Source organism: Haematobia irritans, chromosome 1 (genome assembly GCF_050003625.1).
Source record: "Haematobia irritans isolate KBUSLIRL chromosome 1, ASM5000362v1, whole genome shotgun sequence".
Taxonomy (NCBI): domain Eukaryota; kingdom Metazoa; phylum Arthropoda; class Insecta; order Diptera; family Muscidae; genus Haematobia; species Haematobia irritans.
Genome location: NC_134397.1, coordinates 36,456,621 through 36,481,524, shown reverse-complemented (window position 1 = coordinate 36,481,524; position 24,904 = coordinate 36,456,621). Strand labels below are relative to the sequence as shown.

At 30.3% G+C, this 24,904-nt stretch overlaps 3 protein-coding genes across 8 annotated transcripts in view; 2 read left to right on the top strand and 1 right to left on the bottom strand.

Annotated features, from left to right (window-relative positions):
- The window catches only part of faf (ubiquitin carboxyl-terminal hydrolase-like faf), a 39,036-nt gene extending 25,852 nt beyond the window's left edge, over window positions 1-13,184 (top strand). For 3 of the 5 annotated variants that reach the window (XM_075289808.1, XM_075289809.1, XM_075289810.1), the window contains exons 12-19: window positions 219-527; window positions 607-718; window positions 2,085-2,194; window positions 2,260-2,611; window positions 2,677-2,936; window positions 3,002-3,578; window positions 4,975-5,457; window positions 12,701-13,184. In XM_075289808.1, coding sequence (XP_075145923.1) covers window positions 219-527; window positions 607-718; window positions 2,085-2,194; window positions 2,260-2,611; window positions 2,677-2,936; window positions 3,002-3,578; window positions 4,975-5,457; window positions 12,701-13,042 — 2,545 coding nt within the window. In that variant the 3' untranslated portion in view covers window positions 13,043-13,184. Of the gene's footprint in view, window positions 1-218; window positions 528-606; window positions 719-2,084; window positions 2,195-2,259; window positions 2,612-2,676; window positions 2,937-3,001; window positions 3,579-4,974; window positions 5,458-7,464; window positions 7,604-12,700 lie in introns of all 5 variants that reach the window. The other 2 variants (XM_075289812.1, XM_075289811.1) reach the window with 2 other exon arrangements.
- Window positions 13,185-17,124: 3,940 nt separating this feature from the next.
- Mccc1 (Methylcrotonoyl-CoA carboxylase 1) lies at window positions 17,125-19,865 on the bottom strand. Its single transcript, XM_075289807.1, has 4 exons — window positions 19,726-19,865; window positions 18,797-19,562; window positions 18,230-18,736; window positions 17,125-18,161 (listed from the first exon to the last, which is right to left on the bottom strand). The coding sequence occupies exons 1-4, from the start codon at window positions 19,761-19,763 to the stop codon at window positions 17,382-17,384; spliced, it is 2,091 nt and encodes a 696-aa protein (XP_075145922.1). The 5' UTR covers window positions 19,764-19,865; the 3' UTR covers window positions 17,125-17,381.
- Window positions 19,866-24,575: 4,710 nt separating this feature from the next.
- The window catches only part of mtg (mind the gap), a 78,406-nt gene continuing 78,077 nt past the window's right edge, over window positions 24,576-24,904 (top strand). For both annotated transcript variants that reach the window (XM_075289805.1, XM_075289804.1), the window contains exon 1: window positions 24,576-24,672. The gene's annotated coding sequence lies outside the window, so the exon portion shown is untranslated. The remainder of the gene's footprint in view (window positions 24,673-24,904) is intronic.

Below are 24,904 nucleotides of genomic sequence, written 5' to 3'. Positions count from 1 at the left end.
TAACATCCCAAAAAGTCTTAATCCCAAAAACAAAAGTGAAAAATTTGTCATTTCCTTTGAACTCCGAAAATTTGTTTTTTAATAGCTGTGCATTTACTACTACTACTTTTTCCAATTATTTAATATAATGCTGAAGTAATCCCTATATACAAGATAAAGCTTCGTACAAAAAGTCCAAAATATTCCTTAATATCACAAAATGTATTCTTCTTTTCTAGGAATCCCTCCACTGGCAAAGAACAATGGTATAAATTCGATGATGGTGAGGTTACCGAATGTAAAATGAACGAAGATGAAGAAATGAAAGCCCAGTGTTTCGGTGGTGATTATATGGGTGAGATATACGATAGTAATCTAAAACGCATGCAATATCGTCGACAAAAACGTTGGTGGAATGCCTATATGTTATTTTATACACGCTGTGATCAAAAGCCCATACAATTTGAGCCAAGTGTAGAACAACTTTCATTAGCCGAAAGTCGTAATTTTGTATTGCCATTGCCAAAACCCATTGAACGGAGTGTAAGGTAAATATTTGATTATTGTTCATATAATAGTTTGCTATTGTTCTATAATATATTTTTTTATTTCGTTATTACTTTACAGAAATCAAAATATACGCTTTCTACATTCGAGAAGTATATTTTCAGTAGAATTTTTTAATTTTATCAAAAAATTGGTTAGTTGCAGTATTCCTTCGATAAGAGCTGATAAAATGGTAAGTTGATAAGATATGCCTTATTTCTAGAGTAAAGTTGGTTATAATACAGTAAAATCTTTCAAATTTGGAATCTCAGAAAATCGGACTCCTCTGGGGTCAATTTCAAATTAACCTCTTATAAGTGGATACTGCCAGAATGTTGACAAAAGTTTAGGAGACCTTGAATATCCACTTCTATGTGGTTTCACTGTATTAATCTATAACAAAAAGTCGTATATCTATACTCTCAACTCTGTGATTTTGGTGTATATTTGTGACATTTGTAGTGTTCCCGCACTAATGGTGCCGGCGGGTCAAGAGTAGAGTGACAAAAAAAAAAAGAAAAACAGGGTTGTTGGAAAGTCGGGTTTTCTAAAACATTTTTTCAAAACCGTTGGACAGAATTTTTTGAAACAATTTATCGACATAAAAACGCGGTTTTCAGGAAACACCATTAAATTGGCAATTTTACAATGAAAATATAAAAACCGAAAGCTGGTTGTTAAGTCCTTGAAAACAACGGTTCTACCGGTACACCGAAAATGGGATTTTCACGAAAACCCACAATCGTTTTAAGAAGATAAACCGATCCACCGGTTTTGATCACTCTAGTCAAGAGGGTTCACTAAAAATGTCACAATTAGGTGAGAACCTGCCGAACAATCCACTCCATCAGGTGTGAGTTTAGGCGGAACTCAATGCATTATAAAAAAACAAGCCGGTAGCTCAGTTGGCAGAGACTTAATTTCAGCTCCTGGGTTCGTGTCCCACGTTGGGCGCCAATTGACCTTAGCTATTGCTAAGGTCAACTATTTTTCTGCTAAAAAAAAACATATTTTGGTCATCGAATGGCTTTAATCGCCTACTCAGGACGGATCTGGCCTAGCCTAAAAAGCGTAGTGCATGAGACTCTTAATTTCAGCTCCTGTATTCGCTACGTTGGGCGCCATATTACTAAGGTGAACTATATTTCTGCTGAAAACGATTATATCGGGCATCTAATGGCTCTAATAGCCTACTTAGGGCGGGTCCGCCCTAGCCCATAACGCGTAGTGCATGAGACCCTTTATTTCAGCTCCTGGGTTCGCGACGCACGTTGGGCGCCATATTGCTAAGGTGAACTATTTTTTTTTTGCTGGAAAAATGATTTCGGGCATCGAATCTCCAATCGCCTACTCAGGACTGGTCCGCCAATAAAGCGCATCGAGTTTGAAAGAGACTTTTGAAAAATAAATAAAGGCCAGGTACTTAATGCAAATCGTACACTGAAGCTATTGGATATCGCACTTGGATTTTTAATTGTTTTTACCCCATCTTTTGTTTCTTGAGATTTTATGCAGCAGATCCTTCACGGTGTATTAATTCTTATATATTTTTTTTTTAGACACCTGCCGCTGAAGAACTCTCTTTGCTGGGTGTCCAATTGGCTTCACAATTTCTATTTCATACAGGTTTTCGAACAAAGAAAACATTACGTGGACCAGTTATTGAATGGTAATATTTTTTTGTATTTTAAATTATTTTAAAACATTCATTTTAATGTTTTTCTTTTTCAATAGGTATGATACTCTATCACATCATATACGTTTCTCATCCACCGTTCGCAAATGGTTTGCCAGCAATGGACTGCTTAATCCACCAACACGTTTGGGCGAATATATATTGATAGCACCATCGCCGGAAGTTCGAACTGTTATTGTTAAATTAGTTGTATTCTTTTGTCATTTTGCCATCAACGATGAGCCGCTGGCTGGCTATGAGGGCAATAATTTATGTGAACAAATTCTCATAAGTGTTCTTAAGTTATTAAAATGTGAAGTAGCAGATTATGGTAAACATTTGCCACATTATTTTAGTTTATTTAGCATGTATGTTGGTTTAGGCATACATGAAAAGCAACAACTTTTAAAGGTAAATAGAATTCTTCGAAAGATGTAATACAAAACCTTATGGCTATTAAAATGTTTTTATTTCAGTTAAATGTTCCCGTTATATTTATGCAAGTGGCTTTGGATGAGGGACCAGGTCCTTCTATAAAATATCAATACCCCGAATTAAGCAAATTACATCAAGTTGTATCACAATTAATACGCTGCAGTGATATTGCCGATAGATGTCAATCATCTAATCCCAATGCTAGACCCCTACCGAATCCCTATAAGGATTCCAATATAAGCTATGATGATTTAATGCCTTTATCACCAGAATGTGTTGATATACTATTTAATAGAACGGGGTAAGAGTTTATCTCCTATGACCCTATGATTTTGATGACAATTTTGGTCTTTTTTCGTTTTCCAGTTACATTAAAAAATTAATCGAAGATACCAATGTCGGCGAAGAAGGTCTAAAACTTTTACAGTATTGCAGTTGGGAAAACCCACATTTCTCACGTGCCGTTCTCACCGAATTACTATGGCAATGTGGCTTTGCCTATTGTCATGATATGCGACATCACACCGAATTGCTACTTCATATTTTACTTATTGAGGACTCATGGCAACATCATCGCATTCATAATGCTTTAAATGGTGTCGCCGAAGAACGTGAAGGTCTACTCGAGACAATACAAAGATCAAAGACCCACTATCAAAAGCGCGCGTATCAAATTATAAAATGTCTTACCCAGTTATTCCATAAGTCTCCAGTAGCATTGCAAATGTTAAACTCAAATCCATCAGTGGGTAAACATTGGAATATTGCTGTGGAATGGTTGCAAGATGAATTAGATCGTCAGCGTGGTACAGTGTGTCAATACAATACGTATTCATGGTCACCGCCGGCACAAAGTAATGACAACACAAATGGCTATATGTTGGAGAGATCACATTCGGCGAAAAATACATGGTCCATGGCATATGAATTGTGTCCGGAGGAGGTAAGAGAAGAATAGAGATATATATTTGTGGTAGCTGATACAAAGTTTTATATAGTTTGCATTTATAGTTTAGTAGTTTGGCGAATATGAACCACGGTTGCCACTCTACCCAAAAATAATCTACAAAAATTTTCAGAATTTTACCAAACAAACAATTTGTTTTCATAAAAAATTTTGTGATAATTTTATTTCTATAGATTTTGTTAAGATTTTATTTCTATAGAAGATTTTTGTCAAAATTTTATTTCTATAGAAAATTTTGTCAAAATTTATTGTTCTATAGAAAATTTTACGAACATTTTATTTCTATTGAAAATTTTGTTAAAATTTTATTTCTGTAGAAAATCTTGTCACAATTTTTTATTTCTATAGAAAATTTTGTCAAAATTTTATTCCTATAGAAAATTTTGTCAAAATTTTATTTCTAGAGAAAATTTTGTCAAAATTTTATTTCTATAGAAATTTTTGTCAAAATTTTATTTCTATAGAAAATTTTGTCAAAATTTTATTTCTATAGAAAATTTTGTCAAAATTTTATTTCTATAGAAAATTTTGTCAAAATTTTATTTCTATAGAAAATTTTGTCCAAATTTTATTTCTATAGAAAATTTTGTCAAAATTTTATTTCTATAGAAAATTTTGTCAAAATTTTATTTCTTTAGAAAATTTTGTCAAAATTTTATTTCTATAGAAAATTTTGTCAAAATTTATTGTTCTATGGAAAATTTTACTAACATTTTATTTTTGTAGAAAATATTGTCACAATTTTTTATTTCTATAGGAAATTTTTTCATAATTTTATTTCTATAGAAAATTTTGTCAAAATTTTATTTCTATAGAAAATTTTGTTAAAATTTTATTTCTGTAGAAAATTTTGTCACATTTTTTTATTTCTATACGAAATTTTGTCAAAATTTTATTTCTATAGAAAATTTTTTCAAAATTTTATTTCTATAGAAAGTTTTGTTAAAATTTTATTTCTATGGAAAATGTTGTCAAAACTTTATTTCTATAGAAAATTTTGTCAAAATTTTATTTCTCTAGAAAATTTTGTCAACATTTTATTTCTATAGAAAATTTTGTCAAAATTTTATTTTTATAGAAAATTTTGTCAAAATTTTATTTCTATAGGAAATTTTGTCAAAATTGTATTTCTATAGGAAATTTTGTCAAAATTTTAGTTCTATGGAAAGTTTGTGAAGTTCCTCTTAGTTGGAGAGGAATATTTTGCAAAATCTCTCAAAACATCAAGAATTCTACCAATCTACCAAACAGTAAAAAATCTACCGTTTTTGGTAGAATTCTACCAACTGCGGCAACCGTAATGTGAACTCGCAAGCTTTTCTCTGTTTTGAATGATTTTGTTTTTAATTTTTTATACTTTTCTTCATATTAGGAACAAGAAGAAACCAATGAGTCAGATGCTGAAACAAATGAGGAACCTCCAAGACAACCACAGCAGCAGCAACAACAGACAAAGTCTGGCGATGAGGGACAAAAAGAACCCGATCTAAATGTTATAGCGGATTTAATACGCAAAAATATGTCAACTGAAGAGGAGTCCCAACAGCAACAACAAAAACCATCTATGGATTCATATTCCACAAATATACGCTATAAGAGAGCTGTTGGTGGTTTGGCACCAGTTCCTACCCAATCTTCCGATTGGGTAGGAAATACATTTGGTGGTGAATCTACAACAGCAGCAACAACAACAACGCTTAAATCCAATATAGATAGCAACACAACGTTAACAACAACATCAACGGGGTCGCCATCCTCCTCATCGGTGGCCATGACTGAAACACAAACAGAATCATTATCAAATATTAATGGCCTAAGTAGTAATCTAAAACAGATGTCACTATCACCAAAAACGGTAAGTTATGTAAAATGTATAAATGCTTGTTTTTGATGTGATTGTATTGTATTTATTGGAAATGTTTGAATTTAAGGATACATAAGATAATAATATCAAACTATTAGCATCACACATGGTTTATTAGTGTATAGGAATTAAGTAAACCGGAAAGTAAATTGCCAAGAGTTATTTTTATATATTTTTTAGGGTGCAGTTTGGGAACATTTGCATTAGTATAAGTCTATAAGGTTGCTCTATTAGCAAGTGACTTGAGACCTTGCTTCAACTACGAGCCACACGCAAACAGGAGCGAACGAATGACTTAAAAATTCTGTCGATTGTGAACCTCAGAATCTGTGGTAATTTCCTTTCGGCCTTTTAGATGCTTGGAAAAATATGCTAAAATAGAAACCGAACGTTTCTAAATTGTTAATTTTTTTTGTTTAACTGTATAAAGAAAATTACTGTAGGCAGTTTCAAGTTTTTACCATATTTGGTGTTGAACAGGATAACAAAATATTTATACCCTTCACCACTACTGTGGTACAGGATATAATAAGTTTGTGCATTTGTATGTAGCGCCAAGAAATAGTAGACCCATCTTTTAGTATACCGATCGGCTTAGAATTAAATTCTGAGTCGATTTAGCGATGTCCGTCTGTCTGTCATTCTGTCTGTCCGTCCGTCTGTCTGTATATGTAATTTTGTGCACAAAGTACAGCTCGCAATTTAAGTCCGATCGTCCTCAAATTTGGCATAGGGCCGTTTCTTGGGACAGAGACAATCGCTATTGTTTTTGGAAAAAATCGGTTCAGATTTAGATATAGCTGACATATATATTTATCTCCGATGTGGTCATAGTTAGCGTGTTTATCAACAGATTTTCTTGAAATACCGTACATCCAAATATTTTATGAATCTCGAAAATCTTGCAAAATATCAGCCAAATCGGTTCAGATTTAGATATAGCTCCCATATATATCTTTCGTCCGATTTAGACTCATATGACCACAGAGGCCAAAGTTTACTACCGATCTTCGTGAAATTTTGCACAGAGGGTAGAATTGACATTCTACCAATGCTTGGTAAATTTGATTGAAATCGGTTCAAATTTAGATATAGCTCCCATATATATCTTTCGTCCGATTTGAACTTATATGGCCTCAAAATCCAGGGTTTTGCCGTAATTTGCTTCAAATTTCGCACAAGGAGTACGTTTAGTAGTATCGGAATTGTGCCTAATTTGGTTGAAATTGGTTCAGGATTTAGATATGGCTCCCATATATATCTTCCGTCCGTTTTGCACTCATATGACCAGGGGGGCCAAAGTTATACTCCCATATACGTTAAATTTCGCATAGATAGCAGAATTATTATTCTAACTATACATGCCAAATTTTGTCAAAATCGGTTCAGATTATATATAGCTCCCATATATACGTACACCAGAGTTGGGGAAATATGGTCGACTGTTACACATTTTAGACCCATTTTCAGTGGAAGTTTCCTCCAATTAACTGGATAGCGTTAGTCGATTTAAATTTTAATTCTAGAGATTTTGTAGAAGTAAAAAAATTGTCTCCTTTATATAGCTTCCAGCAAATGTGAAGTAGTTGAGATGGTAACACAAATGTTGGCCTACATAGGGGTGAAGGGTATAATATAGTCGGCACTGCCCGACTTTAGACTTTACTTACTTGTTTTATTAGGTAGAAATTCATTATAAAGCTATTGGATATATACAGGTTTCATAAAATATTGCTCCAGTATCCTTAGAAATCTTTATTTGGAAACGATCAAGTAAAACATTTTTTTTTACAGTTTGGGGGGTGCGTTAGATTAGGAGTTGAGGCTATAAACCATGTTGTGATAAATGCTTCATACCATATAATTTCATTTCATTTACTTAAAAAACAAAAATCCTTAAACTTTTTCAAAATTTTATTTGTTTATGAAAAAAACAACAACATTAATTTTGGTGTTATTTGTTCAAATCACCAAAAACAAACAAAAACAAACCAATAGCGTACAATGGGCAACAGTAAACAGCAACAACTTCAACAACATCTTCATCAACAACAACTACTCCAACAGCAACAGCTACAACAAAAACAACAACAACGCGGTAACACTTCAAGCCGTTTAGTATGATTTGCTGTGCCAAGTTAGTTTTCTTTTTTCTTTTAGTTCCTTTGGTTTTTGGTAAATATTTTGTGATTTCATGATAACATGCAGAACCATTGCAGCCAGAGTCCATTATTTATGTGTTTACTACTACAATTTAACAACAAATATTCACTTTAGTGTTATTTCTTTTTGTACTTTTGCTTTGTATCGATCACATTATTTCAACTAAGGAATAGAGTAAAATGTGAAATTATTTGATTTTGCTTTTATGCCTTGTATTTAGAAATGCATTGTTATGAAGCACCCTGTGCCATGCACCAAAACTCCGGCATAGATGTTGTGTGTTAAAGATAGTCTTCTGTTAGGTGGTTTATATAAGGGATTTCGGTTATACTAGGTTGGAACCCCGTATATTTAGCTTGATAGCTAACTCTACCTAATCTCAAGAACCGATCTACCTAATTTCCATGTCCTACACCATTGGTCTACAGACAACATTTTCTTTAGATATAAAATTTTGTTAAAATTATATATAGAAATAACATTTATGGCAAAATTTTCTATAGAAATAAAATTTTGACAAAATTATCGATTGAAATAAAATTTTGAGAAAATTTTCTATAGAAATAACATTTTGAGAAAATTTTCTATAGAAATAAAATTTTGAGAAAATTTTCTATAGAAATAAAATTTTGAGAAAATTTTCTATAGAAATAAAATTTTGACAACATTTTCTATAGAAATAAAATTTTGAGAAAATTTTCTATAGAAATAAAATTTTGACAAAATTTTCTATAGAAATAAAATCTTGAGAAAATTTTCTATAGAAATAAAATTTTGACAAAATTTTCTATAGAAATAAAATTTTGACAAAATTTTCTATAGAAATAAAATTTTGAGAAAATTTTCTATAGAAATAAAATTTTGACAAAATTTTCTATAGAAATAAAATTTTGACAAAATTTTCTATAGAAATAAAATGTTGACAAAATTTTCGATAGAAATAAAATTTTGACAAAATTTTTGATAGAAATAAAATTTTGACAAAATTTTCTATAGAAATAAAATTTATAGAAAATTTTCTATAGAAATAAAATTTTTAGAAAATTTCTATAGAAATAAAATTTTGAGAAAATTTTCTATAGAAATAAAATTTTGACAAAATTTTCTATAGAAATAAAATTTTGAGAAAATTTTCTATAGAAATAAAATTTTGACAAAATTTTCTATAGAAATAAAATTTTGACAAAATTTTCTATAGAAATAAAATTTTGACAAAATTTTCTATAGAAATAAAATTTTGAGAAAATTTTCTATAGAAATTAAATTTTAACAAAATTTTCTATAGAAATAAAATTTTGACAAAATTTTCTATAGAAATAAAACTTTGACAAAATTTTCTATAGAAATAAAATTTTGACAAAATTTTCTATAGAAATAAAATTTTGACAAAATTTTCTATAGAAATAAAATTTTGACAAAATTTTCTATAGAAATAAAATGTTGACAAAATTTTCTATAGAAATAAAATTTTGACAAAATTTTCGATAGAAATAAAATTTTGACAAAATTTTTGATAGAAATAAAATTTTGACAAAATTTTCTATAGAAATAAAATTTATAGAAAATTTTCTATAGAAATTAAATTTTAACAAAATTTTCTATAGAAATAAAATTTTGACAAAATTTTCTATAGAAATAAAACTTTGACAAAATTTTCTATAGAAATAAAATTTTGACAAAATTTTCTATAGAAATAAAATTTTGACAAAATTTTCTATAGAAATAAAATTTTGACAAAATTTTCTATAGAAATAAAATGTTGACAAAATTTTCTATAGAAATAAAATTTTGACAAAATTTTCGATAGAAATAAAATTTTGACAAAATTTTTGATAGAAATAAAATTTTGACAAAATTTTCTATAGAAATAAAATTTATAGAAAATTTTCTATAGAAATAAAATTTTTAGAAAATTTCTATAGAAATAAAATTTTGAGAAAATTTTCTATAGAAATAAAATTTTAAGAAAATTTTCTATAGAAATAAAATTTTGACAAAATTTTCTATAGAAATAAAATTTTGACAAAATTTTCTATAGAAATAAAATTTTGACAAAATTTTCTATAGAAATAAAATTTTGACAAAATTTTCTATAGAAATAAAATTTTGACAAAATTTTCTATAGAAATAAAATGTTGACAAAATTTTCTATAGAAATAAAATTTTGACAAAATTTTCGATAGAAATAAAATTTTGACAAAATTTTTGATAGAAATAAAATTTTGACAAAATTTTCTATAGAAATAAAATTTATAGAAAATTTTCTATAGAAATAAAATTTTTAGAAAATTTCTATAGAAATAAAATTTTGAGAAAATTTTCTATAGAAATAAAATTTTAAGAAAATTTTCTATAGAAATAAAATTTTGAGAAAATTTTCTATAGAAATAAAATTTTGAGAAAATTTTCTATAGAAATAAAATTTTGACAAAATTTTCTATAGAAATAAAATTTTGACAAAATTTTCTATAGAAATAAAATTTTGACAAAATTTTCTATAGAAATAAAATTTTGAGAAAATTTTCTATAGAAATTAAATTTTAACAAAATTTTCTATAGAAATAAAATTTTGACAAAATTTTCTATAGAAATAAAATTTTGACAAAATTTTCTATAGAAATAAAATTTTGAGAAAATTTTCTATAGAAATAAAATTTTGACAAAATTTTCTATAGAAATAAGATTTTGACAAAATTTTCTATAGAAATAAAATTTTGAGAAAATTTTCTATAGAAATAAATTAAGGTTTTTAGTGTAGGTTGATACTTATCGGACCACTTTCGAAGGGAGGATGTTAGCGAAAAAGTCGGTTGTATCACTTCCTATAGCACAACAATTGTTCACTCACTTCCGTTGTGGAAATTTCGATGTGAAAGATACACTTCGTTCTGGTCGAGCAATCTTTTAAAAAGTCGAATGTTATGAAAAGGTTTGATCTGGGGATCATCACATAAGCAGCCAAGAAATTAAACATTCATAATCAAATAGTTGTGAACCCTTTAAATAGGCTGACTACAAATGATGCCTTTCGACATAAACTCGTACCATAGAATTACCATTTGTTTCGGCTAATACATAACAGGTTGGCTGATAAGTCCCCGGTCTAACAAAGAAAAACACATTTTTTTGTCAAAACTCCTTTTTATTATTCAACATAGTTCCCTTCGAGAGCGATACATCGATTATAACGACCTTCCAATTTGTTGATACCATTTTGGTAGTACTCCTTCGGTTTTGCCTCAAAATAGGCCTTAGTTTCGGCATCCAAATTTTTTCCCTGCGAGCATCCTTTTGAGGTCTGAGAACAAGAAAAAGTCGCTGGGGGACAGATCTGGAGAATACAGTGGGTGGTGAAGCAATTCGAAGCCCAATTCATGCATTTTTGCCATCGTTCTCAATGACTTGTAGCACGGTGCGTTGTCTTGTTGGAACAACACGTTTTTCTTTTTCATATGGGGCCGTTTTGCCGCGATTTCGACCTTCAAACGCTCCAATAACGCCATATAATAGTCACTGTTGATGGTTTTTCCTTTCTCAAGATAATCGATAAAAATTATTCCATGCGCATCCCAAAAAAAAACAGAGGCCATTACTTTGCCAGCGGACTTTTGAGTCTTTCCACGCTTCGGAGACGGTTCACCGGTCGCTGTCCACTCAGCCGACTATCGATTGGACTCAGGAGTGTAGTGATCCATTGTCACATATCGACGGAAAAACTAGGGTGTATTACGAGTTAACAGCTGCAAACACCGCTCAGAATCAACAACACGTTGTTGTTTGTGTTCAAATGTAAGCTCGCGCGGCACCCATTTTGCACAGAGCTTCCGCATATCCAAATATTGATGAATGATATGATCAACACGTTCCTTTGATATCTTTAGGGACTCTGCTATCTCAATCAACTTCATTTTACGGTCATTCAAAATCATTTTGTGGATTTTTTTGATGTTTTCGTCGGTAACCACCTCTTTCGGGCGTCCACTGCGTTCACCGTCCTCCGTGCTCAATTCACCACGCTTGAATTTTGCATACCAATCAATTATTGTTGATTTCCCTGGGGCAGAGTCCGGAAACACATTATCAAGCCAAGATTTTGCTTCCACCGTATTTTTCCCCTTCCGAAAACAGTATTTTATCAAAACACGAAATTCCTTTTTTCCATTTTTTTCACAATAACAAAAGTTGCTTCACAAAAGACGCTCTATCTCACAAACTAATTGACTTACAGACGTCAAATTTTGACACGAATCATTTGAAGGTTGGTACTATATAAAAATAATATGCATTTAATACTAGCGACGCCATCTATGTGTCAGACCGGGGACTTATCAGCCAACCTGTTAACTCCCTTAATGGAGTAAAGTTGGCTTGGAGTGCTGCCTATGAAAATTACTTTTCGCAGTTTTTCTCCTATCTTTAGAGGAAAAATGGTATATATTTGTTTCAGTAAAGTTCATTAGAAAAAATGAGTGTTTTTTTTATTAGAAATACGATTATTTTTCGATTTTTAATATTTTTGAAAGTTAGTCTTGAGGAAAAATTCTAAGCACATAATTCACTAATCATTTTAATTGTGGTTCTGTTATAGATTGTAGGGGTGCCAACTTTTGTTTTATTGTATTCGTTTTTTTCAATAGTTTTCTTTGATTTTTTTTGCAAACTGTAACGGCTTGAAAATGTAATAGTCTCTTGTTTCGATTAGATTAAACCATAAAGCATAATCAATAGAATTTTTAATTAAGGAAAAATGATAACACTTATACACATTAGTAAAAAAAAACATACACTAAATGAAAGCAGTTTCACATTTTCTTCACCAACATTTTGTTTGACCCAAAAAAATAAGCTTGTCACTGTTGCGCTTGGCATATATATGCATTTAACACCATATTGTGTCGTACGTTTTACGTTTTGTTGATTTTTTTGTTTCATTCTTAACCCCCAGCCTAATACACTCTTTATATTGCTAGCTTCCTTAAAAAAAAACATGAAAACAATTAGTATACCAATATAAAATAAAACAAAACATTTTGTTTTGTCTCTTTTTTTTATTTTATATTCCCGACTTTAGTCCGTCAGCGGCGACACTAGTTTTTGGGATGCGACAACATCAATGGATACAAATACCACAAATACTGTGACAACAACTACAACAAATGTGAAAAAGGACCACCCTTTTCCGACGCATATATTAAATGTATTAAATAATCCTGCAATGCGAAATTTAGGAACGATGACAAATGTGGGAGTGATGAATGCTGCTGATCAGCAACAATCTGTAAATACAATAATAAATGACCAAGAACAATTGCTGCAATCACAAGAACATAAACAGCAAAATATTGTAAACAATGAAGAAACGCAGCAGCAACAACAACAACCACAAGAACTTAATGCAACAACAAACACGTAGATGGAGTTTAAAAATATTGAAATATTATTTAAATTATATACAAAAAGAAAGAGTAAACGAAAGAAAAATAAACCATTTTTAAATAATATTAATTATAATTACAATTACAATAATAATAATAAAAAAACATAAAACAACAAAACCCCCAAAACCCATTTCAAACACAACAAAACAAAAAGAAAACAATGTTCTTTTTTTCATACTAAAGAATTAATTAATTATTAAAATATTATTAAATAATAATTACTATTAATTTAATATATAAAATAAAAAAAGTCCCTACCACATCCCCCTTATGATCCCCCTTTACTCCAACAAAGAAAAACAAAAAAAAAAACAACCATGGAAATATTCCCTTTCAGAAACCATACAAAAAAATTAAATAGAAATAAAAGAAATATTCGTAAACAAAAACAAAAAAACAAAAAACAATCAAAAGAAACTTTATATTAAACCTATTTTTTTAATTATTTAAATATGGAATGGTAGAGCTATGACACTACGTTGAGATTTCTTTTTATTTTTTTTAGTTTTAAAGAGTCTGATAGAAATTTTAAATTGCTTCTTCATTAGTTCTTATGAAGAAGGGAAGTGTGTTTATCCGCATATATAAAGAAGAAACTATTAAATGTAATTAAGCGCGATTATTATTTGATTTGATATTCCAAAGGAAACCATTTTTATTTATATTTTCTTTTTTTTTTTTGGTTTATTTCCATTTATTTATTTCGTTTATTGACATATATTCTTAATTTAAATAAACAAAATAAATAAAAGGCAAAAAATGGCTTATTCAAAGTAAAATACATTTGTTTTTGTTAATTAATATATTATGTTATATAGATAAAGGATGGCCCAATTATTAAAAGAAGTTTTGATATTGTGGTGTAAAATAGTCCTAGACCTCGCTTTCGCCGTCGCTTTTTGTCGACTGTCGCTTTTAAGTCGTCTCGTCATTCATTTGGTATTCCTGTAGAGTTGTCGACGGCGACGACAACGATTACTTTTTGTACCAATTACAATACTCGGTAATAAAAGGCCAATACCACTAGAAAACAATCAGCTGGTGGGCAAAAAATTAATTTTAATTTTTTCGGTTTAAAATATTTTTATTTCTGACGCAATTCTAAGTCGGAAAAAATGGATATATATGTTCGAGGACCGTGAAAACTTCCAAAACTATAAAACTGGCGACGAAGCTGAGATCAATGGCACAAGGATCATCGTGAAAAAAAAAACAAGCAGTTGATGTGCAAAACTGAATTTTAATTATTTGCGTTTAAAATGCTGTTTGTTTGTAACTCAATTTTGTTTTGGAAAATCAAAATAAATGATAAATTTGACTCGAGAAATGATTTACATTATCTATGTTTGGTGCTAAATAAAATACATAGGCCTTGAAGGGTTGAACTCGTGCCTGCTAAATGTTATTTATTGTTATCTTTATCTATATTATTTACCTTCTTCCTCATCTTCTTCCTCTTTGTCATTTTCATTGTCTTCATCATCCTCTTGTTCATCAACATCTTCGGGGGCATCGTCTTCAATTTCATCATTGACATCTTCAATGCCGTTTTGATTTTGCCCATTTTCTTTTGACTCAGAGAAGCTTTGATGCTGATGTTTCTTTGGTGGATATAGGAAATCAGCTGATGTGCAAAAAATGAATTTTAATTTTTTCGGTTTAAAATATTTTTATTTCTGACGCAATTCTGTGCCGGCAAGTCAAGAAAAAATATTTAATTTGACGCGGAAAAAAATGTGGATATATTCAAGGACAGTAAAAGCTTCCAAAACTATAAAAATGGCGACGACGCTGAGATCAATGGCACAAGGATCATCGTGAAAGAAAACAATTAGCTGATGTGCAAAACTGAATTTTAATTATTTGCTTTTAAAAATAATAAATGATAAATTTGACTCGGGAAATGATTTACATTATCTAAGTTTGGTGCTAAATAAAATACATTGGCCTTGAAGGGTTTCTATTAAAAATAAATGGAAAAATCAACACATTTACTTTAATTGTGCAGTTTTCTTTTCTATGATGTGAATGTGATGACCATAATTACTATATATACAGATCAATTCGGTATAAATAGCTCATTTTTATATCAATAGATTTGTGATCGCGGTCAGCTCAGAACATGACTTCCTCAAAGAGTGGAAGCTGGAATAAATACTTGAACAGTATAGATTTTTTAATAATAGTTACAGCTTTTCTACCATTTGCTACAATTTTTCTCTAAAGTTCAAAGGCATTAAACTACAAACCATTTGTTCCAACCGGTTTTAAATCGGTGGAGTCAGTCTAGCTCATCTAATGTCTGATCTCTAGTTCCTTTTATTCCCATTTTTTGTAATTGTTGAAGATTAGTCACCTCTTACCAATTTCCATTTATTAAATTTATTTTTCAATTATTCCATTAATAAAGTCTAAAAACTTCTTCAAAAATTAATCACTAAACTCGTCGCTGGTAAATTTAACGGCGACAAAAAGCGACACCAGGAATACCGATTTTCGTCGATAGCAGAATGTATCGACGAACGGAATACCAATTAGTGGCGACGGCGAGGGCGACTTCAGGAATAAGGGTGAATAAGTCAATTTTGGCCACCATTAAAAGTGGATTGATGATTTGCAAAAATATCAAATAGCGATTAGTAGAATTTACAGATTACAAATAGCCGATTTCGACGTTCTTTCGACAAAAACTCGATTGGTCGAAAATCCAATTGACGACTTTTGTAAGAAATAAAAATGCCCGTAAGAAAAAAGTGGGAATTTTCGAGCTTTTTTTGTTAAAATCATCTGGGGATTGCAATCAGAAGCAAGTTGACTTTTTCAAAATTTGGAAAAGTCGATTTTTAGTTTGGAAAATTTTATTTTTCTCTGGCGATTTTTGAAAAGTCGTCTTTCGATTTTTTGATGAGTTTGGAAGTATGAAAGTATGACAAAGTCAGACTTGATCTGATATCCGCGATCGCAAAATTTTCGTTTGGCTATAATTTCTTAACCCTGAAACTAATTAACTTATATCTTGTTAATATAAATAGTTCTCTTTAATGAGAAGTTAAAATTACAATTGGATTGGAGTCGGAGAGTATCTCAATTTTTGCGTTAAGCTGAGTACTATGTTCAGTTTTCAAGCTGAAAACCAGCTTGTTTTCACGGTTACTTTTTTTAATAAACTAATTTAGAAATATAAAATTATTTGCAATCAATTCCTTGGATCTTATCCATCCATTATTTGGCAAGATTCGATCAAAATATAATCGTCTTCATAAATATATTTGAACTTTTAATTTAGTGTTTTGGTGAAAAACCCGAACATAGTACTCACCTTTATAAGAAAAATAAATTTTTTCGATTTGCTATTCCGTATATCGGAATAGGGGAGTAAAATTCTTCAATTTATTGGAAAATTAGTAAGCTAGACTTTTTTACATATCGACTTTACGTTCAAATGTTAAATTATTTTATAGCCCATTCCCATTAGGCTCGAAATATACTAAAAGTGGATTTGAAACCCTTTTTTATAAGGAAAATGACAGTTGAAATCTGCTTAAAGTGGATTTTGAAAGTGTAATGTGTATGAGGTTTTAGTTTGATTTAAAAAATCCATTTAAAAAAGAAGAAAAAATGTCGAATTTGTAGAGCCAATGGATTGGGTTGACGTTTGTAGATAGGGTTATGATAATGTGTTTCGGCTATTAAAGCCTAGCCGGAAACAACCCCCTGCTAAGAGGAATTTCTAAGGTATCGTACACGAAGCAGTCGTTTGGTTTTTACCCACTAACCAAATTCCCCAGGTGAGGCAGAATTGTCCTGAAAAATCTCCAGGTTTGCCTATGAGCATGAATATAGCCATCGAAGGGGAAGAGTGGTATTTTGATTTTGTAACTTGATTTACTTTACAAAAATATTAGAGTCACCAATGTTCCTTTCCATTTTTTTAGAATGCATTGATATTAGCGCTTCCACAAGTGGTAAAACAAAAATATAATCCCGATTTGGATGAAAATTCGACGGGATGGTCGGGCTAAGCAGTTGTATATCAAATAATTTTTTATTGGGAAAATTTGCTTCTAAACTTTTGTCAATATTTTTTTTATTCTCAATTTTTTTTATTCACAATGATAACACTTTAAATACGCATATACAATCTGTATAATATAATAATAATAATAATAATAATTACTACAAAATAAATGCAACACTATTACATAAACGAAAATAGAAATAGGTAAAATTTTAAAACAAAATAAATGCAATATTTGCTCTGGTACTTGGTACATGGTTATTCTTATAGTCAATAAAATTCAATATTGTAATAATTTATTTCTCTGCTTCTTCCTCAAATGTAATAACAGCAGCACCCTTGGCTACATTAGAACCTTCGGCTCCTCCAATTGATTTAATAACTGCATCTCTGGGAGCTTTGAGAATATGCTCCATTTTCATGGCAATCAAGACAGCTAAATTGTCACCCTTTTTAACACTATCACCAGGTTTAACCAAAACCTTTTCCAATACACCAGGCATTGGAGCAATAACTTTGGAGCCTGAACTACCCGATTGATCAACAGCTGTATCAAGGAATTTTGGTTGGACCAGTTCAAAGGCAAGTTTACCATTATCCAAAAATATTGTCACTTCAGATTCATCAATGTGGGCATTATATGTGGAAATGTTATTGGCAATATTTGAGCGTATCTTCAAACGTTCTCCATCGAAAATACGATCTGCTTTCACGGAATACCATTGACCATTATCGATTTGGATTTGAATATTTTCGCCATTGTATTTAACATTGACTTGGTAGGTCTTGTCATTGGCCTTAAGTTTATAATGACGTACAAGATCATAATTTAAACGTAGATTTGGACAGGCAGCAAATGGATCATTGTAGAATAGACTATTGGCTTGGGTAGCTTGTAATTCATTGAAGACCAGGGAGAGGGCAGCTTTGCATAAGTCATCGTCACCAATTTTAATTTGTGGGAACAAAGTATCGAAATGTTGATCAATGAAGCCAGTATGGACATTGGCAGCTTGGAATTCGGGATGAGAGGCCAAATCAATCAGGAAATTAATATTGGTTTCAAGGCCAGTAATCTGAAAGGATAATGTATTGTCCATTTAATATAAATTTCAATTTCTGGATTATGCTATAATCATCTTACATGATATTCGCTGAGACGAGCAATTAAACTATTCAGAGCTTGGGCCCGATTTTCACCCCAAACAACCAATTTAGCAATCATAGGGTCATAGTGTACGGATACCTCATCACCTTCTCGAACACCAGTCTCAACACGTACCAAATCATTGGGTTGTGGGGTAGCCAAATAACGTAGTGGACCAGCTCCAGGTAAAAATCCACCACGAGGATTTTCAGCATAAATACGGGCCTCGAAAGCGTGACCTTTACGGATTATTTGTTCTTGAGTTACCGGCAAAGGCTCACCGGCAGCAATACGTATTTGCCATTCTACCAAATCGGTACCGGTAATCATTTCAGATATGGGATGCTCTACTTGAAGACGGGTATTCATTTCCATAAAATGGAAGCTTAGGTCTTCTTTGTCCATGATAAATTCTACGGTACCAGCCCCAACATAACCTACAGCTTTGGCAGCTCGCACAGCAGCTTCTCCCAATTCACGACGTAGCTCTTCCGAAAGACCAGGCTAGGGGGATGATATAAACACTATACTAATCAATATATATACTTATATTTCTATACTCACCGCTGGTGCTTCTTCTATGATTTTCTGATGACGTCTTTGCACTGAACAATCTCTTTCCCACAAATACACAGCATTTCCATATTGATCGGCAAAAACTTGCACTTCCACATGACGTGGGGAACGAACATAACGTTCCAAAAGCACAGAACTATCACCAAATGATTTTTGTGATTCCGTGCGTGCCGAATTTAGGGCATCCATGAAATCTTCTGCCTTATCAGCAATACGCATACCTTTGCCACCACCTCCTCTTACGGCCTTAATCATCAAAGGAAAGCCGATTTTTTTGGCCTCTTCTTGCAAACGTTCATCGGATTGGTCTTCGCCATGATAGCCATTGATAATGGGAACACCGGCTGCATCCATAATATGTTTACTTGTACTCTTGATACCCATATCACGAATAGCGGAACTAGGTGGTCCCATGAAAACGACACCCTCTTTTTGGCATAGTTCGGCAAATTCTACTGACTCCGATAGGAAACCATAGCCAGGATGAATGGCTTGGCATCCAGCCTTTTTGGCAATTTCTATAATACGATCACCACGTAAATATGACGATGCTGAGGCTGCTTCTCCCACACGATATGCTTCATCAGCATATTGGGTATGTAAAGATTTCTCATCAGGATCGGAGTAGACGGCCACTGTGCGAACACCTAATTTACGAGCTGTTTTTATTACACGGCAGGCAATTTCACCACGATTGGCTATAAGGATTTTATTGATTGGTCGGATGCCAGGTGCAGTTTTTGTCGAATAGCATCTACAAAAAGACAATTAAGAAATTAATAAAAAACATTACGTTCACGTTCCAGGTTTATGTAACCAAGAATTTTGCCAGATTGAGATTGCAAAATTTTTGCTCAGCGACCATCTCGCACATAATAACAGATATCCAAAAATTTGTCAATTTCCTCTATGCCTACCTTATGCTCCTTAAATTCCTTATTAACTGTGAATACATTTTATAATTATGTATTTCTTTGGCAAAAATCAACTGCACACACCTGTAAATTGGCAAAAACACTACGATCCATAGACGATAAGTTTGGAAATCGATAGTGATTATTTATATCGATTTCGATTTTTTTAGAATCAATTACGATTGTTATCGATTTCGATTAAAATAGTCTGGAGTCGATAGAGTTGTGTTGACGCGTTAACAACAGCCGTTATGTCGCTATCATTAAGGGCACCTTATACGGTCGGATAAACCCTGCGACACAACACGTTGCGGCGACAAATCCGATTGTATAAGGTCGTGTTCGGCTGTCGCGGGGATGTGTTGGCATAAAATCAAAACAACTTTGATTTTTTCTGGTTGGGTGGTACAAATCATTGAGTGTAAGGGGATGTTCGACAAACATTATCAAAGACAAATTTATTTTTACATTAAAAACAGGCATTTATGCAATGAAATTAATGATGGATCGCCAAATCTGGTTGAAAATTAAAGAAATATATAAATCTAAACCCGTATTATGGCAAAAACGTGGAAAAATTCCACTTCCAATCAAGGGAAACCAGGCGACAAGTATTTTGAAATTCAAGTAATTTGTAATATATTAAATGTGGATTACTTCAGGAATCATTGTTTTGACACATATACCAGGATTTTTTTTATTATCTTCTTCCAGTTTTTCAGTACAAAATGGTTTCACCCATAAATCTTCGTACAACTTCATTGTTTGTTTATGCTTCTTCTTATTTGTTCATGTTGTCATCACATTTGTTCGTGCAGTGTAAGGGCAAAACTTGAACGAACACACAACAAATAGACGAACCTCTGTCGGAGTGTTTATCCGACCGTCTAAGGTCCGCTTTACACTCTGTAGATATAACGGTAGGTAGCTCTGATTTGTATGTATGTGTTTATGTTTTAATTCCGTAAACGTTCGGATTACAATGCATTTATACAATTGTAGAGACGGCACAAAGATGTAGTTTTTGCAAAACAAATAAATGTCAATTCGAAAATGTATGGGATTGACTGAATTTAACTTTGAAACATCACCGGGAGGTAAGTAGAGGTGTGCACGTGAGTAGTATTTTACTCACGCTCACGCACACTCAAGATGGAAAAATCTTACTCACCCACACTCACGCACGATATTGTTTGGATATTGTTTTGGTGGTATTGTTTGGTATTGTTTGGCACGATATTGTTTGGTTTGGTCACGACTCACGCGTGAGTCACGACAATTTTCGTGAGTCACGAAAATTTCGTGTCACGTGCACAACTCTAGAGGTAAGTGATTCAAAACCATTTTTTTCAAAGGAATAGCCGGAATTCAAATTTTTTTTTATAAAAACCAAGTTTCGATGAAATTTTCCATAAAAACAATATTTCGATGAAATTTTCTATAAAAACAAAATTTCGATAAAATTTTTTACAAAAGCAAAATTTCGACGAAATTTTCTATAAAAACAAAAATTCAACGAAATTTTCTATAAAAACAAACTTTCGATCAAATTTCTTATAAAAACAAAATTTCGACGAAATTTTCTATAAAAACAAAATTTCAACGAAATTTTCTATAAAACCTAATTTTCCACAAAATTTTCTACAAAAAAAAATATCGACGAAATTTTCTATAAAGATAAACGTTCGACCAAATTTTTTTATAAAAACCAAATTTCAACGAAATTTTCTATAAAAAACAAAGTTTCGACGAATTTTTTTTTATAAAAACCAAGTTTCTATGAAATTTTCTATAAAAACAAAATGTCGTTGAAATTTTCTACAAAAACAAAATTTCGATGAAATTTTCTATAAAAACAAAATTTCGATGAAATTTTCTATAAAAGCAAAATTTCGACGAAATTTTCTATGAAAATAAAATTTCGACGAACTTTTCTATAAAAACAAACTTTCGACCAAATTTCTTATAAAAACAAAATTTCGACGAAATATTCTAAAAACAAAATATATACAAAATTTGTTATGAGAACTAAATTTCGACGATATTTTCTATAAAAACAAAATTTCGATGAAATTTTCTATAAAAACAAAATTTCTACGAAATTTTCTATAAAAAACAAAGTTTCGACGAAATTTTTTTATAAAAACCAAGTTTCTATGAAACTTTCTATAAAAACAAAATGTCGTTGAAATTTTCTATAAAAACAAAATTTCGATGAAATTTTCTATAAAAACCAAATTTTGATGAAATTTTCTATAAAAGCAAAATTTCGACGAAATTTTCTATGAAAATAAAATTTCGACGAACTTTTCTATAAAAACAAACTTTCGACCAAATTTCTTATAAAAACAAAATTTCGACGAAATTTTCTAAAAACAAAATGTATACAAAATTTGTTATGAGAACTAAATTTCGACGATATTTTCTATAAAAACAAAATTTCGATGAAATTTTCTATTAAAACAAAATTTCTACGAGATTTTCTATAAAAAAACAAAGTTTCGACGAATTTTTTTTTATAAAAACCAAGTTTCTATGAAACTTTCTATAAAAACAAAATGTCGTTGAAATTTTCTATAAAAACAAAATTTCGATGAAATTTTCTATAAAAACCAAATTTTGATGAAATTTTCTATAAAAGCAAAATTTCGACGAACTTTTCTATAAAAGCAAACTTTCGACCAAATTTCTTATAAAAACAAAATTTCGACGAAATATTCTAAAAACAAAATGTATACAAAATTTGTTATGAGAACTAAATTTCGACGAAATTTTCTATAAAAACAAAATTTCCATGAAATTTTCTATAAAAACAAAATTTCTACGAAATTTTCTATAAAAACAAAATTTCGACAAAACTTTCTATAAAAAAAAAATTCCGACGAAATTTTCTACAAAAATAAAACCAAATTTCGACGAAATGTTCTAAAAAACAAAATGTCTACAAAATTTCATATAAAAACAAAATTCCAACGAAATTTTCTATAAAGCCCAAATTTCGACGAAATTTTCTACTAAAACCAAAATATCTATGAAATGTTCTAAAAAAAATGTATACAAAATTTTCTATAAAAACAAAATTTCGACGAAATATTGTATAAAAACAACATTTTGACGAACTTTTCTACAAAACTCAAATTTCGACGAAATTTTCTATAAAAACAACATTTTCTATGAAAACAAAATTTCGACGAAATTTTCTATAAAAACAAAATGTTCTATAAAAGCAACATTTTGACAAAATTTTCTAAAAAATCTAAATTGTGGGGAAATTTTCAATAAAATCTAAATTATGGCGAAATTTTCTATAAACACAAATGTCGACAAAATTTTCTATATAAACAAAATTTCGAAGAAATTTAAATAAAAACCAAATTTCGACGAAATTTTCTATATAAACAAAATTTCGAAGAAATTTAAATAAAAACCAAATTTCGTTCTAAAAAACAAAATGTCTAAAAATTTCCTATAAAAACAAAATTTCGATGAAATTTTCTATAAAAATAAAATTTCGACGGAAATTTCTATAAAAACAAAATTCCGACGAAATGTTCTATATAAACAAAATTTATAAGAAATTTAAATAAAAACCAAATTTCACAGAAATTTCTAAAAAACAAAGTGTATACAAAATTTCTTATAAAAACATAGTTTCGATGAAATTTTCTATACGAACGAAATTTCCTATAAAAATAAAATTTAGACGAAATTTTTTGTAAGAGCAAAATTTCGACGAAATTTTCTATAAAATCCAAATTTCAACAAAATGTTCTAAAAAACAAAATGTCTACAAAATTTTCTATAAAATCATAATAATTTGTCACACCACACAAAGGTCGACGAAATTTTGTATATAAACAAAATTTCGAAGAAATTTAAATAAAAACCAAATTTTGACGAAATTTTCTATATAAACATAATTTCGAAGAAATTTAAATAAAAACCAAATTTCGACGAAATTTTCTATATAAACAAAATTTCGAAGAAATTTACATAAAAACCAAATTTCGACGAAATGTTCTAAAAAACAAAATGTCGACAAAATTTCGTATAAAAACAAAATTTCGATGAAATTTTCTATAAAAATAAAATTTCCTATAAAAATAAAACTTCGACGAAATTTTCTAAAAAAAAAACAAAATTTTCTACAATAAAATTTGACAAACTTTTATATAAAAAATTCGACGAAATGTTCAATAAACAAAAATTTCGACGAAATAAAAACTAAATTTTGACCGAATTTCAGTAGGAACAAAATTTCCATGAAAACTCGACAAAATTTTCTAAAAAATTTTAATTTCGACGAAATATTTCTATAAGAATAACGAATTATTTTATAAAATAAAATCATCTTCATGTTCGATGTATTGTTTTGTACAAATAATTTTACTTTGAAAATTTTCGCAGAAAACATATATTCTGTTAGTATTCTTATTATAAATCCTTTTATATATAATTCTAAATAAATTGGTGTTACAATTATAAAATCCAAACTCACAAAATGAAAAACAAGGGTAAAGATATACACCAAAAATTTTGTTTTTATTGAGGGCGCCTTGAAAATTTATAATTTCGTTTTCGGTTTTTTTGAATTTCTATTTCAAATTATACAAAAATATAAATATTTTATTAAAACGAGTGGTACAAAGTGGTTAAGATGAGAAAGATTGGCAAGAAGGTAATAAACAGCAAGAAGAGAGTACATTTTCTCCCATTCTCTCTATGGGAGATAATGAAATGTTTCGTTGCAAATGAATGGCAATGCCTTTGCTTATGGCCTAAGCTCAAGAAGCATGTGCGCATACCCAGCACAAGAAGCAGAAACATTATGCCGCTCATGCGTTTGGCCGTCTGTCGACCTGTCTAGAGTGGCTGAAAGGCGTCTTAAAGAGTTTTGCTTTAGTTTTATTTTAAACGTTAAAGCAACCACTTGAGCGATATTGAAAAGCGGTAAAAAACCAAAATATTTATTTGCAAAAAGTCGTGAAGTTTGTTTTACCACACAATATATGTAGCAAACCAATAACAAAATTCAAAATCAAAAGCGTAAAGTTGAATGGTTTTTTGAGGAGATTGGTTTGAATGAAAAATCAAAGAAAAAAACCAAACTTGTTGTAGTGTTTAGAAAAAATAAATTGCCATAAAAATATAACAAAAAAAAAACAAAACACAACACAAAATA

What these genes read in the sequence shown, in the direction of transcription:
- Mccc1 (XM_075289807.1), bottom strand. Translation starts at nt 19,763, where the DNA reads ATGTATTCACAGTTAATAAGGAATTTAAGGAGCATAAG. An exon ending in AGGAATTTAAGGAGCATAAG is followed by an intron (nt 19,563 to 19,725) that starts GTAGGCATAGAG and finishes GTCTTTTTGTAG; the next exon opens with ATGCTATTCGACAAAAACTG. An exon ending in TCATAGAAGAAGCACCAGCG is followed by an intron (nt 18,737 to 18,796) that starts GTGAGTATAGAA and finishes TCATCCCCCTAG; the next exon opens with CCTGGTCTTTCGGAAGAGCT.